Raw genomic sequence first — 19,997 nt, forward strand, 5'->3', positions numbered from 1 at the left:
GATGCTATGACTGGAAAATAAACAAAGAAAGAGAAAACTCTCACTCAGAGTTGAGAAAATGTAAATTTAATCTCTCTCCCCTCAGGAGCACAAGACCTCAGTCGCCCATGGGATCCCTGGGGTTCCCTGGCCATTGCAATCTCTAAATCCTAAATTAATCACTCATGGGGGTCAGCTATCCAAACTTGCATTAAAGCCCCAGCGAAAGGTTATCACAGTGGCAGATCTCACCTGCTCAGTTTGACTTTTTTCCAATATGGCTTTTAACATTTGGTATATGGCAAACCCAGTGGAGATTCACCCTAATTATTTGATACACTCTCTTGACTTAAGTGGAGCATAAGGAGTTGTCGGTGCTTATTAGGCTTTAGTAGGTGCTGCCATTACTGTTAGTGAACATTAAGTGGCTGCTTTTGTTGGCTGCCATGAACTTGTGGTATTATGATATTAGAGTGTGGGAGTAACAAATTATAATGAGTGGAACATGACTATAAATGGAGGAGGAGGAGTCTTGGGAACCAGAGAGCCTGGGGAAAGAGTCTGAAGTAGGTAATTTTACCTCTCTCTAATGGGTAGACTTTTTTAAGAGAGTTGAGAGCGGTACTTTCCCACCGGGTGCCTCTCCCACTCCTCCCGGTGCACATGAGGGAGGATCAGGCCAGAGTATCAAACACTCAGCTGTTCTTCACCATCCCTTGCACCCTTGAACAACCTTCAGTACCTCCTGGGGGGGTGAATCCTGCGCTCATCAGAGCTGACACTGCTCTCAGTTACACAACTTTCACACTGGGTTAGCTCTACTAGCTTTAGCGGAGCTAACCCTAATTTGCATTGATGTAAGTGAGAGGGGATTTTAGCGTGTAGGTTTTGTGCCTGTGTGTTTGTTTGCGCATACCTAATGCTTGTCAGACTCTTGCTGTTCCTGCTCATGGGTCCGTCTCTGCTGACTGATGGGCTGCCTGCCTGCGTGTGATCCTATCCTTGTTGACACAGAAGAAATAGAGGAAAAAGCTCATTTTATTATTTTCCCCCTTCCTGTTATAACCACCTGTATGCTCTTTCCAGAGGCAGTCTGACAGTTCTGTAAGGGCTTTACTTTTGCACTAGGCTCTCTCAGTCTCCTGATGGATAATCTCAGTATGCAATGTGATAGCCTATTTTAGGTCTGTATTAGCTAAGTAGAACTGTGGGCTTCAGCAAAAGAAAAGTGGGTAGTTTTTGTTTGCAGGCTCTAACTATTTCGCAGTACTGCTCTGTGAGATTTGCCTCGGTTGTAGGCATTGTAATGCAATCGCGGTAACTTTTTCTGCATCACTCGGATCTTGTCTGTCCCATGAAAATCCTGGGTTGCACATGGCTCGCTGGGAAATCTGAACCCCTTATTAAAAGATTAGTAATCACAGCAACAGTGTTTTCACCACTGCAGGAAGAGATGGTGAGGGACAGGATGAAAATTACTTCTGCTTGAGTCACTTGCCAGTTTATGAAGGTTCTTCATGAATAAATCATATCCGTGGAGGTTTCCTCAGAACATGATTGCCTCCTCAGTTCAAAAAAATGGCATTGGTAGATAACCTCCTAGAGTCTGGGTGCATGGAAAGGATACTCCATTTCTAGTCCTTGTTTCACTTCAATGTTTTTCCGATATGTGCAGTGAATGTCATCTCTCCCTTTTTCCCCCCTACACCCCCGCCTCCCTCTCATATCCCTCAGCATGCAGATGCTGAAGACATGCCTAGCCAATGTTGGGAAGCTTCCCAGTGCTAAGCAAAGAAGCTGGGGATGTTACATTTGGGTATCATTTGCAGCTGCTTTTATTTATGCTTTTTCATTACTTTAATACCCTTAAAAATTTGATGTGGCAAAACATAGCTACGGTACTAAGTGTAGTATACAGGGAGAGGGCCAAGTGTTTGCCTACCCAGATAACATGGCACAGAGTAAAGCAGTTGTAGGTGTGCTGGATTCTCAAAGTCCCCATCCTGACAGCTATTCTCTTTCTTCTCCCCACACCTTCTTCTCCGCTAAGGTAGGTTTATCTGTTTATCTTTCTGGTTTTGCATGGATTAGATTGCGCTCCCTATTCATCAGTGTTCATGAGGGCGAGAGAGATGTTGTTCAAGTTCTCTTGTAGTGACTTCCATTAGTCTCTTGTACACTAGGAAATGTTTCAATTTCTCTTACACTGATTTATGCAACCATGTAAATCAACACAAATATCACGTATATCGTCATCCCTGAAAAAAGGATTGTTTCTTACTAAAACCTGGCTATTTCCAGCTGCTTTACACACACACACCCCCAGTAGGAGGTTGGGCTTCTCAAAGATGGGTGAGACCAGATTGCTCCTTTCCTGAGACTTATTTCAAGTTGCAGGGTGACACAAGCCTGCTGAAGTTACTAACTGGCAGGGCACTAAGTTTTGGTACCAAATCGTCACGCCTGAGTAAGAGAGTAGGAGCACTCAGGTGAGAGTAGGAGCACTCAGGTCAGCACTCAATGTCAGCAAATGGAGTTGCGTTGGAGAGGTTAAGACCCACATCTTTTGTATGTGGGTCTGCCTATCTTATTGCATCTGAAATACATCTGAGTAACCCCAGAAAGTGCAGTCCTTGAAAAAAGCGTGTATTTCCAACACAAAATGTAGCCTAGCTTAAAACAGCCAGAAATTGGTGGGAAACATCTTTTACATTCTAAATATAGCTTGTGCCGCTTTGTCACAGCGGAAAGCAGCTTCGCAGTAGCTGTTTTTGAAGCACAATTAACTAATTGTTATTGAACTAATCAGCATCCCTCACGCAGCATTCCTGATGGCACGGAGGTACTGCTGCACAGGGGAAGCGTTCCTCGCTCCCACCTCTCTTTCGCAGACACTGTAAGAAAATGGCCAATAAACACTGAACATTTTTCTCTCCTGCTGCTTTTCCTTCGTGGAAGGAGTGACTGCAAACATCTGCAGATACACCTCTTTGTTCTTTCTTGGGAGGTACCATCCTTGTGTTCCTTCTCTAAGCCCATACTGGAAGAAAACCTCTTGCATTTTGCTTTGCCCATTCTGCAGATCAGTCTCGCTGTTTTATCTTGTGATCTTCTGTTTGTTTTGTTGTGTTTGGTTTTTATAATCCACTTAACTGTTGCTTATCTACGCCATAACTTGAGGGCAGTGGCTGCAGCGGGAGGAGAAACAATCTGTTCTCCGTGCCACTGCAGGGACAAAACTTCAGTATGGTGAGGATGGTTCAGGCTAGACATTTAAAAAAAAAAATAATAACCTGAGAGTTATTTTAAGAGTTATTAAAATAAGGATATGCTGGCAGAGTTTGTGTGGGGGTGGCGGGGGAATCTGGAAGGAGGTCAGTGATCGAGATTACACGAACATCTGACCAGCCAAGCTGATCCCGGTGTGACGCAGGAGGATGGATGTCTGAGCCCTCTCCAAATCCTTTCCAGCTCTATTTTCCATGACTGTGTGTGCCAGGAACCAGTGTGTAAATTTTGGAGGTGCTGCGTGTGCGTGCTTTAATTGTCAGCACATGCTACATTGAATATTGCGGTGTCTTCTCTCTTGTTGTTACTCACTAGGTACATAAGATTACAGCTGATAGGTCTGAACATGCTGCAACCACCCCTCCATTATAATGTGTAGACATACAGATTAGAGGCTTTTTAGGCCTGGAGCTGTCTCTTTGTTCTGTGTTTATGCAACACATTGTGCAATGAGATTCTGGCCTCTAGGTGCTAACACCAAAATGCAAATATATTGATTACTAAGGAATAAAAGCAGGCATGTTCACCAAAGCATGCTTTGATGAACTGGGGGGGGAAGTGCTTGCTAGATAGAAAAGGATCAGAGGTCTTCGCGAAACAGAAATTTGCTTGAGATTGTTTGGAACTGTGGGATCAAGCTGATGCACAGAAAATCTTCAGTCTCTTTCAATGCAATTTTCTCCTCCTTTTTTGCCTGCATGTTTATTTAAATGGCATGAATATCAGGGAATCCTGTCCCAGACTTGTCTGTGAATTTCCTGACATAATACAGGCATTATAGAAACAATTAGAAAATCAGTAGAGGAGAAATCCTTTGCTAACCAGAAACTGGAGCAGATGTAAGAGCAGCAAGGAGTGCTTCATAAAAACAGTTATTAAGTTTACCCAATGAATCACAAGGATTTGTAGCCTACCTGTGCTACAGAGCATCGTGGCAACCGTCACTAAGAAAAGGAATAGCAGTTTCATATTGATGAAAAGCTCTCGGTGCCACACAGCCCAGAGAGCAAATATCCCAAGCAAGCAGTGAGAAAAACTAAGGTGAACCTTCTGCAATGCATGGAGCTCTGGTGCGGGCAGCCCACTGGGGATTTTAAGCACCTTCTCTTTAAAGGTTATAAGCATTTGCAAGCTCAAATTGACTGCAGCGTGAGCAGAGGCTGTTCAGTACAACTGGAAAATGAGGGCAGTGATATGTTTAAATGTGGATTTAGATGTGTAGCTTTATTCTTGGGCTCATTTTGACTCTCTCTTGCATTTCCAGATAGATTTGTTGTCTTTACATGGTCCTGCCAATATCATCCCAGACCATAGATGATGATGGTTTTTTACTAATTACGATATAACCTGCTTAGCCTTTCTCCTTACTTTTTGGCTGAGAGAGAGTTTCAAGGAGGCAATCTGAAAAGTGACTTGATACCAGATAAGACAAGAAATGTTTACAAATATCTGCATGAGATTCCCCAGCAGTATACATGCACAGAATTAGACTTCATGAATACATAAATTTTTTTTCAGGGAAAGTGAAATGCTTTCCACCTGCCAAGAGCTGAGTTTGGACCCTCAGGGGTCTGTGTCACTCCTGCTATAGTTGATAATGCCACTAACACCTAAAGCAGTGTGAGGTATGCAGCTTCAACCTTGCTTTTTATGTAGTCATGATTTCAACAGCCATGAAAAAATTCAGAGCTCAGTAATCTTGAACTGCATTCCTAGAAGGTAAAAGGCTTTTGAATTCACCTTTAAAATGCACTTGCTTTTATTGGCACAGGCTGTCCATACGTTCAGTGAATGGTTTGGGGTTTCAAACAGGTAGAGTCTTAAGGGATGTGTTTCCTTCTTTTTGAAGTATTTCCTTTCACCCTTAATGTAATGTGCTGTCTGCACAGAGCCACATCAAGCATCAGCAGCACTTTTCTGCTGTCCCTTGCTGTCAACAAGAAATCTGTGCTTAGAAGAGGAGGGACACATCAGCCTTTGAAAGTTGAACAGAGGGACAGACTCACAGGGCACAAAACCAAACAATTTGCATCTCGTCGAGGCTCTGGGGTAGTGAAGAGAAATGTCTTTTTCCACATTGTCTTTTTTTTTTTTTTCCTCCCATCAAATTTTCTCTCCGCCGTGCCAAAAGTGCAGCTCCAGCAGCGAGCGTGTCAGTGGAGAATGATCACTGGCAGTTTTTAACCATTGTGATTCTTAGACGTGCTCCAAAAAGGGTTTGAGGAAAAGCGTTTTTCTGGCAGCAGGCTGTGCACACCGGCTCTTCTAATGGTCGCATCTCAGAAGCAGCAATTGTTGCAGGCTGGCACATGGGATCCAAAGAAAAATGTTATTGTAGACGCTGCTTCAGACCTGGGTATTGAGAGCACTTTGAAGCTGTCAGCTCAGAACAGACAGTAGTGTCACTACCTAGAAAGAAAATACATTGCTAAAGTGATCCATTTTCTTCTGTGATTGTACATGTTCCTGTTTCCCTGAGCATGTCATCATCTGCAAATCTCCGAGATGTATTTTCAGGTTTGTTCTGTGTGATCAGTTGGGCCTCACACTCTGATGCGTGATGTGAAAGTCTCAAAATCTTGAGGTTTTCGGTCCTTAACAGAACAGCACTACGTTGCACTGAACACAGCCAGCCAGCCAGCTAGCTGCTCCCTTCGCTCCTCCGCAAAGTGCAGAAGGCAGCGCAGCAATTAGACAAATGCACCCCTGGGAACAAGGTGTATTTTACTGATGGTCATTGTCACCTCATGCATTTGCTACATCCAGCTGAAAAGGAAACAGAAAAATATAATAAACAAATAGTTTTAAATGAGCACTGGGATAAAGGCTATTTTCAATTTTGCCTTTCACGTTTTAATTGTACAGCAATAATTTTGCAATAGAGTTGCCGATGGCAAACATGCAAAAGACATTAACTTTATTTATGTTTTGGATTATTAATGCGGCTGTTAAAATTCCTCCAGTTAGTTTTGATTGAATTGTTTTTTTGTGTGATTCTGTCGTTTAATGGAGCGGTAAATAAGAATTTCTGATAATGAGCCCAAGCATCTGTCACAACAACCTGGCGCTGGTTATTAACATTTCCATTAACGGCAGGGTGGGCAGTGATAATATGGAAACCACACAGTTAGAACAAAATAAATAGTTGGTGTCAGGCTGAGTGGGTGTTAATTACTATTTTATTTTATAACTCTGGGGGGAGGGAGTATTGGTAGAAAAGTGTGACTTATGAAGGTCATTCTCTCTAAAGAAGGAAGTCTCCAGAGGAACAGATAACCGGGGTTATCTAGCTGGAGTAGTGAATGTTTTATCGCTTCTATTTATGGCCCATAAAGGGGCAGAGAGAAGAGAGGCAGCTTTCTCAGGTGGTCTGGGTGAAGGCTACGGCACCGTGAACACGGAGAAAGGAGAAGTGTAGCCTTTGCCCTGCCTTTCTCTTCCTACTTCTGGAGTTTGAAGAGGGCACGCTTCGGCACCTTTTCTGTAAACAGAACATGTGCTGTTTTGTTAAGACCTGCTGCAGGCAGAGACAGCAGGTCGGGAAAACAGACTGTCCTTACTAGCCGCTGGGGAAGAAAATCCACCTGCACCAAGTTGGATCCTGACAAAGGGAAGGATGGTGTGACCCAGGTGCACTCAAAGATTAGTTTTCTAGCACAGCACAATGCAAAGAAGAAATGCCATCAGGAGCCAAAGAGGGCCAGTATGTGTATGTGAAACTATAATCAAAGCAGAGCTAACAAGTAGCAAACTAAAAGTCATTCTGTCATACATAAAATATTAGTTGAATTGATCGGTGTCTCACTGGTTTTGGAGGTAATTTTAGACAGTATTTTGGCCCTAAGTCTTGGAGCCTTGCAAACAGGCTGTTATAAAGACTTACTGCTGAGTGGGAGGCCAGGCTGACGGTGGCAGGGAGGCTGCCTTGCTCCCAGTTACTCTCAAGAGAGGTCGGTCAGGAGCGCAGCATCACTGCCAAAGGCAAGCCCCAAACGTTACCGTAAAATGAAGAGAAAATTCTCTTTTCTTTTCCGAAGCTGCTGGCAAGATTGAGTTGCTTCAACGTCTAACCCAGTGTGTGTGGGACAGAACATAACCACGTCTGGAGGCTCAGCTGCTCCTCAGTCCATGGGTGCTGAGACTTCGCTGCGATATAGATACCGCCAGGGCTGACTGTGTTAGCTGACTTGTGGTGTAAACAGAGTCTGTCCTGGGTCCTTCTGCAAATGGAAAATTGCAACCTGGATATGAACTAGTTCTGCTTGTCGCTATTAATTCTTCTGTCCTCTTTTCTCTCTAGCACCAGCACTGGCCCCACAGAACATCCAAGTAAACTCCCTTTCTGCAAGCCAGCTGGAGCTCACTTGGGACCCCCCTCCTGCTGACAGCCAAAATGGGAACATCCAAGGCTACAAGGCAATCCTCCTGTTTCTACTGTTTTCATTTATCTTGCTTGGCGTTGCTATTACTTGTGAGATAGCTCTACAAACTACAGTTTCCCTCACTGCATAAGGCAAATTAAAACAGCATTCAGACTGCAGTAGGGAAATGGCACTAAGTCCCAAAACCAAAAGAAAGAGAATGAGATCGGGGGGGGGCGGGGAAGGAAAAATGTGTTGCTATTTGTGGAGGAGACCGCAGGGAAACAGGGTATGCAGATAAGGAGGCAGCTCCACTTGTGCAGGCAACATATCTGCTCCAAAAAGCAACAGACACACAAGAGCTAGGGGCAAGAAATGTATTGAAGAAAATTAACTGAGCTTTCTATCTATCAAATGTTACAAGCCATTAGGAAAAACAGAACTTTCTCCAAGCTAGAAGCCTGAGCCAGGTCAGATTTCGGAAGAATTATTTCATTTCCTTAACTTTAACAAAATTAAATCATAGTATTAATTGCATTTGGTTCATAGGAGATGAGCATGTTACAGAGGCATGTTGTTTAGCTTCTCCAGCATGAGAAATGGACCCTCAGAGAGTGGAAATGGGCAAGTCTACAAACACTGGAGCTTGGCTTGGGTTCAGTGTCTGGTTCTGCCTCTCTCCATGAATTTAGGTCCATAAGCGAAGAAAAGCCAAGCCAATGTGAATAATCTGGCATCCCTTCTTGGCAGGAACAAGCATCCTTATATATCAATTCATGTTCTTTTCCTTTTGTACGTATATAGATGGCTCTAACAGCTTGGCTTGTAGAGCCAAGGTAGAGTCTTGCCTTGGCTCGTTCTCTCAGCTTTCTGGCTTGTTTTGGCCTGTTGTAATGCTCTCGCTGCCAGGCCTGTCCAATAAGTAGGGCTGGCACCACTTTTCCTCTTGGAAATGACTCCTCCAAAGCCTCATTTTATGGTATCAGGATAAAAATTATGTAAGGGAAGAATGAGGAAAAATACCTCAAGGAACTTTAGGGAAAGTCTTTATTACCCTCTTCAGGAAGGCATGTGCTTGGCTGTCCTGTGAACGCAAATGGTGAAACAGTTGCGTGCATACAGAGGTGAATTATGGACCGTCATATCAGGATGCCAGTGCTGACAAGCAGCCAGCGTTTCAGGGAGAATTTAAAAACTGACCTCTCATTGCTGAACTCTGTCAGCTCATATCTGCTGTCATTAGGCCATATTCTTCAGCCTGTGCTCTATTTTTGAGTGATGTACTCAGCTACGTAGTCATTGGACTTGGGGGAATTTGCCAAAGGAAGAGAAAAGATTGGGCACGTGGTGAAAAGCATTAGTATCTCATTTAATGGAGGAGTCCAGAGAAAGACCGCGCTATCTTCCTGATCTTTTATAGCTGCAATGCCCAGATATTTTCTAGGTGTAGGATATACTAAAACATCTCACTGTCCCAACAGATTTATTACTGGGAGAGCGATATCCAAAATGACACTGAGAAAGTGAAGGTACTTTTCCTCCCAGAGACAACCGTCCGACTCAAAAACCTGACCAGCCACACACGGTACATGGTCTGCATCTCCGCTTTCAACGCAGCTGGGGACGGCCCCAGGAGCAGCCCCTCCCAGGGCAGGACGCACCAGGCGGGTACGGGATCGTTGTCTTGTCTCAGACAGACTTGGCGATGACCAGTATGTAACTGGGCAGTGGATACAGGACATAGGTGGATGCAGGAGGGCACTGGTGTTTAGATTTAGCTTTTGGATGGGTCACTACATTGTAATGGTCTTGAGGGGGAAAAAAGGGATGAAATAAGTGGACCGTGTGGGAAATGGAACGATACAGTGGAAACAAGAATGGCCTGGTAGAAGGACCAGTCCCTTCATAAGGAAACTGTCTGTGGGTCTGTTTCTGGCCTCTGCTATCATATCTGAAAATCTGAAGGAACTCATCTCCGGTGCCTGGAAATTGCCCAGACAGTCCTGTGAGAGAATGATTGTGCTTTTTAAAATTCCTCTTTTTTTTTTTTTTTTTTTTTAAAGCTGGATCAGCAGCCACCCAGTCAGACTGAGCTGTCTCTGTGCTGGACATGACCGTGGTCGGAGCGCTCCAGCACAGGGTGAAGGCAATGCCCTTGGTGGTGGCTATGAGGAGATGTGCACTCGGGCTGTATGCTCATGCAGCACCCTTCTGAGGGGCTTTCCCTTCTGTGTTCTATCTCCTTGCTTGCTTTTGAGGTTCAGCTTTGCAACTGAGTGGCTGCTTTTTTGAGGACAGGCTGGGTTTCTGATTGATTACAGGACATTTGGATACAATTGACAAATCCCATTCTCAGCTTGTTTCCTTTAGATTTAGGCTGGGCAAATAAACCAATGTTTTATAATATGTATGTATATCAGATTGACTACTCCTACTGCAATTCAATCTATTTGTAATCCTTTCAGCACCCAGTGCTCCCAGCTTCTTGGCATTCTCTGAAATCACTTGCACTACACTCAATGTATCTTGGGGCGAGCCGACAGCAGCAAATGGAGTCCTGCAGGGTTATCGAGTAGTCTATGAGCCTTTGGCTCCCGTCCAGGGTAAGAAAGACCTCCAATCATACATATTCATGGGGAAATGACAGAAAAGCACTGTAGTATCTTTTATCTCTGCCCAATTTCCTACTTGCTCTCTGCTGTTTTCCAAGAGAAGCCAGGTGGCAGAGGGTAAGTAAAACAATTCCGCTTTTGCCAAAACTGTTCAGCAAACTATAATATTGTGGAATATAGCTTTTGTCTGTCCTCTCTCATTTCTTGCACAAACTATATCCTCTGTGATTTGAAAAGTCATTTTACGGCCATTGTTACCTTGTATGGGCGAAGAGGAAACTCAGCCTGAGAGTGCTTGATTGTCTCCCTACGTTGCGTTTTGAAATTGCTGAGTAGGCTCCATCCCAGAATAGTCGTCAGACACATTTGTGTTGCTTATCACATCGTGTCACTTCTGTTATCGCAAAGATTGCCAGGGCATCAAATGTGCTAATCATCACTGGTACCACTGCCACTTTTGACAGGGGAGAATAACTGTGATAGAGATTTAGTTGTGTCTGTTTACATGGAGTTTTCAAGCAGCGTTTTTAACCCAGCACTAGATTTAGGCTAGACCACAACAATGTGGTGGCCACAAATGTTTCGTTAATTTTCCAGAACAGCAACAGAGAAGGATTTGGCAATTTCTCTAAAAACAAACGTAAATTCATTCCAAAGGTGAATTAGAAAAGATTACAAACTTTGTGATGGTCTTATTAATATTTTTATATTCCTGGTAGATCGCCAATAGTTCAATAGGATGTCCAGCTTTGGCAGTGTGACAGCAGGGAGAGTAATTTCAGCCATTGCCAATCCATTTTAAACTCTTTGCCAAAGAAATAAGGATATCAATCACTCATATTTGCTTCTTCTGTAAGGAATAAAGATCTATATTGTCTGAATATCCATGTCTCATACACTGGGAAAGTTATATTCAGGAATGAAAACATGAGAATAAAAGCACTTTCAGCCTGTACAGCTAGCAGGTCTGAGCACAAAGAGCTAACGCAGAAAGCATTTCTAATTCTGACCAAGAAATGTGCACAGGGTATGCAGGAGGTTCGGGCTGTTTGGGCATTTCCTGCCTTTTATTCATTCCTACACAAGGTTTAAGAATACATTTTTTCCCCTGAAAATATGGAAGTGTCAGATCATGTTTTCTCTGCATGCATTTGACTTAACATCCTCAGAATCTCTCCTCTCCTCTCCTCTCCTCTCCTCTCCTCTCCTCTCCTCTCCTCTCCTCTCCTCTCCTCTCCTCTCCTCTCCTCTCCTCTCCTCTCCTCTCCTCTCCTCTCCTCTCCTCTCCTCTCCTCTCCTCTCCTCTCCTCTCCTCTCCTCTCCTCTCCTCTCCTCTCCTCTCCTCTCCTCTCCTCTCCTCTCCTCTCCTCTCCTCTCCTCTCCTCTCCTCTCCTCTCCTCTCCTCTCCTCTCCTCTCCTCTCCTCTCCTCTCCTCTCCTCTCCTCTCCTCTCCTCTCCTCTCCTCTCCTCTCCTCTCCTCTCCTCTCCTCTCCTCTCCTCTCCTCTCCTCTCCTCTCCTCTCCTCTCCTCTCCTCTCCTCTCCTCTCCTCTCCTCTCCTCTCCTCTCCTCTCCTCTCCTCCCCTCCCCTCCCCTCCCCTCCCCTCCCCTCCCCTCCCCTCCCCTCCCCTCCCCTCCCCTCCCCTCCCCTCCCCTCCCCTCCCCTCCCCTCCCCTCCCCTCCCCTCCCCTCCCCTCCCCTCCCCTCCCCTCCCCTCCCCCCTCCCTGTGCTATCTCTAACTCTGGTTTGTCTCTCCTTCCCCTGTAGAAGATTTCTGATGTGAGCAGGGAGATTATGGAGGGCTTTTTCTCAGATTCTAAATTTTTGCTTAAATTTATTTTCCAGTTTCTACCCGTTTGCTCTTGTGCCAACATTTTTCTTTCAGCAAACATATTTATTCTCCCACCATGGTAAGTAATCCCTCCCTCGATGCCATCATTTTCCTCTGATAGAAAAGCCATGCTCCTTTGTTTAGAGAGCAAGGTAAAGCCAAACTCATTGGAAGATGGAGCATGTAACGGTGCTGAGTGCAGGCAGCGACGCTTGCAGGGCTGGCAGCTGCCAGACCCCACGATCCCAGTGGGTCCTTCCAGCCCCAGGTCTCGCGTTCCTCCATGCCAGCGCTACAGTGCAGCAGTGTGGATGGACCAGACCCCCTGGAGCTGTTTTTGTGCATCTTTTGCCTTTTCACCCATTTGTGACTTTCAGCTGAGCATCCTCGCTGTTGTGACACCTCCTGCCTTCCCACTCGCAAGCCACCATTTCAGACCTGCGTATTTTGCAAAACTTTCTAACAGCAATCTGTTCTTTAGCACAGTCTTCTCCCTGTTTGACCTCTTATTGTTTAAGCTTTACAGTGTTATGTTTTACAGAAAAATAGACAACAAAATTGCCCTGGAGCCTTTTTCAACAGTTCCTTTTTTTTTGGAATATAACTTCAAAATGACAAATGCTTCCTGATTTGTCTCAGAGAAATGAAATAGTACACCTAGGGAAGGAGGGAGCACTTTTACTGCTTCCTCGTTAACCAAGGAAAGATTCCCCAAGTTATAAATTGTATCTGGGAGAAAACTTTGAACAGAAATTGCTTGGTCATTATTCTTTATTTAACTGATAAAAACTGAAAGAAGTATCCTGATTTGCATAAAATAAGCATCTGGATTGAAGAAATCTTCCTTCTGCATTTTTCTGGAAAGACAAACTAGCAAGCTGCCTTCTCTAGTGGGAAAAACGTTCTCCTGCTTCCCATCTTCTTGGTTTGAAATGTGTTATGTACATCTACAGAACCAGAACAATGCTAAAAGGACTCTGTAAATTCGAACTTTCTGTTCTGTAAAACACTTTATAAATTAAATTCTTTCCATTGACTTACTTTTAGAAAATTTCAAGGAAAACTAGATTTTTTTTGTTTTCAAAGCGCTCATTGCCGCTCTGCCCTTTATGCAGCACTAAGAACCTAAACGTGAAACTAGCTATGAACACTGGTGAAGGAAACAGCACTGATTTTAATTCATGTGTGTCAGAAAAATTCTCAGAGAGTGAGAAGAGTGAAACACAAGTCATGACTTCAGCCTTGTCCGAGCTAATAGTGCTTTGATTGCATCCCCTGTTGCAGTGGCATTTATACCCACAAGTTATCTGCGAGATGTACATCCTTCATTCTGCATTCACTTGGTAATGGTGGAAATGACAGGACAAGATGAAAGGAAAGAACCTGGTCCTTGTTTCCTCCTCCAGGCAACGTTGCAGGTTACTTAACAAAGAAGCAGTGGAGAAACACTTGCTTAGGAAGCAATCTGCAACATGCAGTCCTCTTCGTTTACCTCCTCTTTTCTTCCCAGAGTAATTAGTGAAGTTGCATGTAGTCTCCTGGTAATTTCCCAGTTGTGTTGTAAGGTTTTTTTCCTGTCAGTACCCACTTATCAAGCTTAAACTCTAATTATACTTATCAGTGCTGAAAATTGGCTATTATCACTACTTAAACTCCTGCTAATTGTAAGAAATACTTTCTTAGCAAATTGTTAGATAATTTTACTTACCATCTAGATGTAATAAGCTCCACTTGATTTCTTTTTTTGTATTGCAGCCTTCCCTTATTTTTTTATTTGCTTGGCTGTTGCAGGGGTGAGTAAGGTGGTGACTGTGGACATCAAAGGGAACTGGCAACGCTGGTTGAAGGTCCGAGATCTCACCAAGGGCATGACCTATTTATTCAGAGTGCAAGCCCGAACCATCGCCTATGGACCTGAACTGCAAGCCAATGTCACAGCTGGGCCAGCAGAAGGTAGGTGGAACCATAAAACCATGTTGCAAGCCAGATCAGTTACACAAACACGGTCCAACAGCGGGGAATGGTGCACTCAGGGCTTAACATGAATTTCCAAACCAAGGAGACGTTGAGTTCACAGTTGCTCAGGACATGATTCAGTGGGTTTCACAACTGCCCATGAAAAACATGTTTTCTTTTTTCCTGAAATCTAGAAGTCTGATGTGAATAAACAAAACAATGTGAATAAATCATAACGCAAATGGGCTAGCCAGGGATTTCAAAGCTGCAGCCTGACAGCACGGTGCATAATTCTGACTGTACTGCTCTGCAGTGGAGTCAGAACTGGAATAACTCTGCTGAAAACCAGCAGAGGTTCCTGGATGTAAAGCCAGAAAGAATTTACGATTATTCTCCCCTGACACCTTGGCTTATGCAGAGGGAGAGGTCTGTGAATTTCCTGGTACGTCAAAAGGAGCTACAGGCTGAACACCAGCTTGGTTCAATTCGTGTACTGAGAGAGTTTGTTTTCTTATTTGATCAGTGATTTTGATAAAGAGATAATCTAACAAGGCAAATGCGCTCCAATGATATAAGCCTGTCCAGTAAATCACAGAACATCAACGCAAAGGTCACATTTCTGATTTTTGCTTCTTTTCCAGCTCAGGGAAATATTTGCTCCCTTCATCAGAGCCATGTCTGGCAATTCCACCCTTCGGGGTGCCAGCAAGCTTTCATTTTATCACAGTACCCTCCATAGCCGTTAACTGGGACAGCAGCACTGTGGATCTGCAGTCTAACTCTGATGCCCCACCACAGACAGTATAAAGCAGGAATCCTCTCTAACCTGGCTGTGGCATCTTCCCAGGTGAATGGGCAGGCCGCTGTCCCCACGAACCTCTCCCTGAAACTTGGAGTCTGGTTTCACCTCTGAAGTCAGAATGTCAGAATGAAGTGGCAATGTGGAAATGCTGCAGTTATGCTAATGGTTAAAATAAGAGTGTTTTTTCTCTTTCCTTCTTAACACAGGTACCTGTAAACCCTAGCCATTGATGTGTAACTGCTGGTACCAGAAGTCGTGAAAAATTTAGATCAATAGCCCATTGAGCTGGTTTATGTGGCCTGTATGTTGACCAATACTTCTAGATGATTTTTCCCCTATATCAGCAGAAGAAACAAAGAATACTGCAGTCTGTGTGTGATACCACCACCATTTGCTATTTTCATTTCATCCTTCAGGGTCTCCCGGCTCCCCTCAGGAAATTCTGGTGACAAAATCTGCTTCTGGGCTGACGCTACAATGGACTGAGGGAGATTCAGGAGAAAAACCCACAACTGGGTACATTATAGAGGCACGACCCTCAGGTAAGCCATGGGAAACAAGGAGAGCTTGATATCATGAGTTCCCTTCTTTCGGCCCATGCTGAAACCCATCCTGCGGTGGAGAGGTTGTTTGTCATCCCAGTAAGGTAATGGGATTTTGTCAGAGAACGCTGTCGCCAGCCAGCATTAAACTGTTGCTGGTTTATTATGTGGTTTAGCAGATTTTCTCCTGTTTAGGAGTAGTCACAGAAAATTACCCTGAGTGCTCTGGCTTTCACTGTACTAAATCACTGGTAAATCATCCAACTGATGAGCTAATATAGTTAATAATTAAAACTCACTTAAATGCTTACAACATCTTTCATGTGCAAGGACCAATAAGTACTTGCAAACTGTACTTTGAGGACCACAGATAGAAATCTGTTCTCCTCTGCAGCAGAACACAGCAGCTAATTAGTGTTTTACTGTTAATAACAGGGCCAGGACTTCAGCACCACATACGCATTGCTTTCCTCATTTGTTCTGCAGGGAGGGCATTGGGGGCGGGGAAAGGAATCCCCCCATCACCACAATTTTTCTTGGTGCTTTCCCAGAGCTCCTTTGCTTCTGGGATTTGCATCTTACTGAAGCTGCTCTCTGCTTTTTTCTGAATATTTCCCCAGTTGGACCCTGTCATTTTAAAAGCAGACGTATGCTCCAGCCTCTCCCAGCTTGCTACCCCTTGCAAATTCAATAAGCGCACACTTTCTGGTAACCAAGTCATTAACAAAAAACAGTGAATGCTGCCAGGCCCTGTGTAATCTCACTTGATAATTTCCCCCCACTCTGACAGTGAATATTGATAACCATTCACCGAGTACAGTTTTCCAGCCAGTGGTGCATCTACCAGATACTTGTTTCACGTTGGCCGTGTTTGAATGTCACGATGTCAAAAGCTTTACTGAAGTCAGGATAGATGATGTCTGCTCTTTCTCCTCTATTGACAAGGTCTGCTACCCTGTCACAGAAGGAAATTAGACATGATTTATACTTGACATATCCATGTTGGCTGCTTGTTCTTTCCTTTTTTACTTCTAGGTGCTTGCACATTGCTTGATTATATATTGATTAAGTGAATGCTTATCTGTTTGTTTACATAAAGGATCCTAACAGTTTCTTGTATGCGTCTTGAACGTAAGGTTGCATTTAAAACCAATGACTTTAATTACCTTTAACCAGACCAGTAACAAAATCATTGCCTGCATTTCTGTGGTGACCACTAAAGGTGCAGATTTCCATACTTGCATCTGATTGAATTTGCTCTGTAGTGAGGCTTTGCTGTGACCCTATAATTTCTTCCTAAATTCTGTCATTTACTTGACAATTGTTTTCAAAACAAAGTGAAGGAAAATGTGTACATTCTCAAAGCATTGGAGTTTCCCAAGCAATCAAGATTTTTTTTAGATTAGAGGTGTGACACTGCTGTGCTTCTATTTCCCTTACATCAGCTTATTGATCTCTGCCCTTATTTCTTCATAGTTAGAAAATACCCTGTCATATTTGAACAGCATTGTTTAGATAGCAAGTTAAACTGAAACTGTTCACTGAAGTTGACTTACCAGCTTATGTTTCCCCAAACAGGGTTTTTTGAGTAAGGGTATTTTAGAGAGAAACCTGCAGCCCATGTACAGATTGTCTGCAAGCTGGAAATTCAACTCATGTGAGTGGTGACGTTGCAAACTCATCTGATGTTCCTGGGCTTGTCTCACCGTTGGATGTGAACGAACACTTTACAGTTCATGGCTAAGGATGTAGGATTTGTGGCCCACTCTTTTTGAGTAGGAAGAAAATAGTGCCTCCAAGGCAGGTCTGAGCTGCATTAACCCTGGGTCACTTCTGCTGGCCCCACTCCACTGATCCTGGAAACACACAGAAGAGGTCTTATTCTCCTGCTCTTGCAACCTGACTGTTGAGGCATTTAATTCCTCTTCAGATTATTTTAATCCTATTTGTGCTGCTGTAGCAAATGAACTAGGCATTTGTATGCTGGATTCTCATCCTTCGTTCTGGTTGCAGCTGTAGGAAGCGTGAAATGTGATCCAGGAGAGGAGACAGACTAATTGGAACGTTTGCTTATTTCACCCAGCGCTGGCTTCCTTTCTGTGCCACTTTTCTTCCTCATCTCTGCACGGAGGAGTTTGAAATCTGAATTACGAGCTTAACAAAAGCAGGGAGCTAATTCCTCTTGTCAGGGCTGGTCATTCAGAGCAGCTTCTGTTTTAATATAATTCTAAGAATTTGCTTCTGCACATTGATTTATATGGGTAGTAGAGCATGGATTGGAGCAACCTTTGTTTTTAAGGAGTTGTTGTCCAAGAGAAGAGCACTTGACTTGTGCCCTTCACATAAAATCAAGGAAGGAAAAGATATATTCATCCTTCTGAGATCAAAAAAGGGGCATTGAACAGACAGATGAAAAGCTTTAGCTTGTTGCCAATATTTAAATGCAATACCACTACCTTAGTGTTTCACATCTCAAGTGTCATCTATTATAGGCCTCATTACCCCAACCGTTAAATGCTGTATCATCTCATTTTCCCTGCTGTAGCTCCCTGCCAAGACTCTTCCGTCAGAGAAGGAGGGTGGCTTTCTGTCAGAAATGGCAAACCCTACCCCCTTTTGTCACTTCCCTTTGAATTTTTCAGTGCCCTGCTGTGTCTCCCAGGGCTCCGGCTGCCCTGCTGTGTTTAGCAATGGTGGCAGCAGGCAGCTGAGATTGTTCATTTGGTCTCCCCGTTTCTCTCCCAGATTTATGGAAGGTGACCAGGCTGACTACCTCCTCTGCATTTTGAATATACTCGGACACAGGGATGGAGCAGGCAAACCAATATTTTTTCCAGAGTGATCTGTGCTAGAGGAAGACATTACAGAAACAGAAGAGTTTTTCTTTTCCTTCAACTTCTCTGTCCCCAGAGAAATGGATTCCCGTTTAGCTCCTTGTGCATTACAAGAAACGCAATTAAGCAGCCTCTGTCACTGCCATCGTAAGCACTCCCTAGACATTAACTAGTCTGGCTAAGGAACAGGTATTAGATCATGTCCTCAGTTTTTACGTAGAGGAAAAGACAGAAACGGCACAACAGTGTTAAGGTTCCCAGTGCTGCTGGAGGGAGTGGAGAAGCTGGTTTCACCCCTCTTTTCCCAACCCCCTCCCTCATCCAAGGCTCCTCTCGCTGGACTGTGCTATAATGGTGGGCATGTGGCCTGTAAAGTACTGAGCAGTCTCACACAGGCTTTCCTTCCCAATTATCCCCTATCTACAAAGCGGGTGTTTTTGCATAACACCCTAGGGATCCACACCGCCAGGAGTGCACATAGATACGTAACTGCCAAGCATGACACCTTCATGCATGTATTTGCCTCCTGCAGTCATCCCGAGCTGCAGGGCAGCTGTGTAGGTGTTCGGTCAATCTGCTTCATGGCTTGTGTCGCCTCGGGAAAAGCCCCCGACCCAGGACAAGCCAATATAGATTTCTTCTTCTGCTTCCTCTCCCCATTATGTGTTTTGGGTTTTGTTTGTTTGCTTTTCCCAGGTAGGGGATGACTTAAGCCCAGTGGGAGAGAATTCATCTTAACATGTTTCCAATATTTCTAGCACTCATGAATAGTCTGGTTAAACCTCAGATCTGCCACAAATCATGAGCTTAGGATACAGACAAGTCAGGAAAGTGTTTTCTTTTGCCCCCCCAGATAGTCAGTTCCACAAAGGCAGCAGACGTTTTGGGGAAGAACCCATCTACTTGGAGTGGGGATTGTCCTTCCCATAAATGCTGGTTTTCACTTCCCACACCCGAAGGGCAGATCTCACTTTAGTTTCCTTTCTGGTGTCTTGAGTAATGTTTTTATGTTTTCTTCCCTTTCTATTTATTTTTAAATAAATGAGGGAGTGCAGTGTCAAACATGGACACAAACCAGCAGAAGTCAGTAAATTCAAAGTGAAGGGTGCAGCTGCATTGCTGGCATCTGCCATGGGGCCTTTGGTTCGCCTCTGCTCGCGAACGACATGCCGAGGCTGACAGTTTGTCAGCCTTCACTTCCCATTCTTGTCCTTTCACTAGTTTGCATGATAATCCAGCCCTTTGCCTCTGACAAATACACCCACATTTTAATTTTGTCCTCTGTAGGAGGAACACTGCCCACATTCAGCTGGTCCTTAACTCTCAGCAGCTTCTCCCTTCATAAACCTCCTAATGTGTAATTAGGAGAAAGTTTTACGGCACAGCTCTCCTCTTACTCCAAGAGGGGAAGGCTGGTGTTTAAGACCCGAATAACTGACAGCTTTCCATCTCCCCAGCCGCAGCACAGCAGTTGTTTGCTAGTGGCCTGAGTTAGCAGAGCCAGCAGCCTTCGTTACTGACTGACAGTGTCATTCAGCATGGAGACCCCGATTAATTGCCTGTGAAGCCAGGCTGGCCTGTGGGTGCCGTGTATGGCTGCAGCCTGCAGCCCTGCTCCTCACTGACACAGGACGGCCGGCGCCTGGCCTGGGAGGGCGGCCGGGGCAGGCTGGACATCGTGTTAGGTTGGAGGTGGTTTCACCTTCCCCTGTCATTCAGATCTTCTCCCCATATATGGGCCTCAGTCCCAAATTGGATGGAGGAGTCAAGGCTGGGAGATAAAGATCAAATCT

At 44.4% G+C, this 19,997-nt stretch overlaps 1 protein-coding gene across 1 annotated transcript in view; it reads left to right on the forward strand.

Moving 5' to 3' along the window:
* Nucleotides 1–19,997, forward strand: part of SDK1 (sidekick cell adhesion molecule 1) — a gene marked incomplete at both ends in the record, with an annotated part of 418,553 nt that overhangs the window by 382,559 nt on the left and 15,997 nt on the right. Inside the window, 5 exons of the mRNA XM_082312411.1 lie at nt 7,568–7,683; nt 9,110–9,296; nt 10,094–10,231; nt 13,862–14,023; nt 15,245–15,370. Of these exons, the coding sequence (XP_082168537.1) occupies nt 7,568–7,683; nt 9,110–9,296; nt 10,094–10,231; nt 13,862–14,023; nt 15,245–15,370 (729 nt within the window). The remainder of the gene's footprint in view (nt 1–7,567; nt 7,684–9,109; nt 9,297–10,093; nt 10,232–13,861; nt 14,024–15,244; nt 15,371–19,997) is intronic.

Source organism: Platalea leucorodia, assembly GCF_965183815.1.
Source record: "Platalea leucorodia genome assembly, chromosome: 5".
Lineage (NCBI taxonomy): Eukaryota > Metazoa > Chordata > Aves > Pelecaniformes > Threskiornithidae > Platalea > Platalea leucorodia.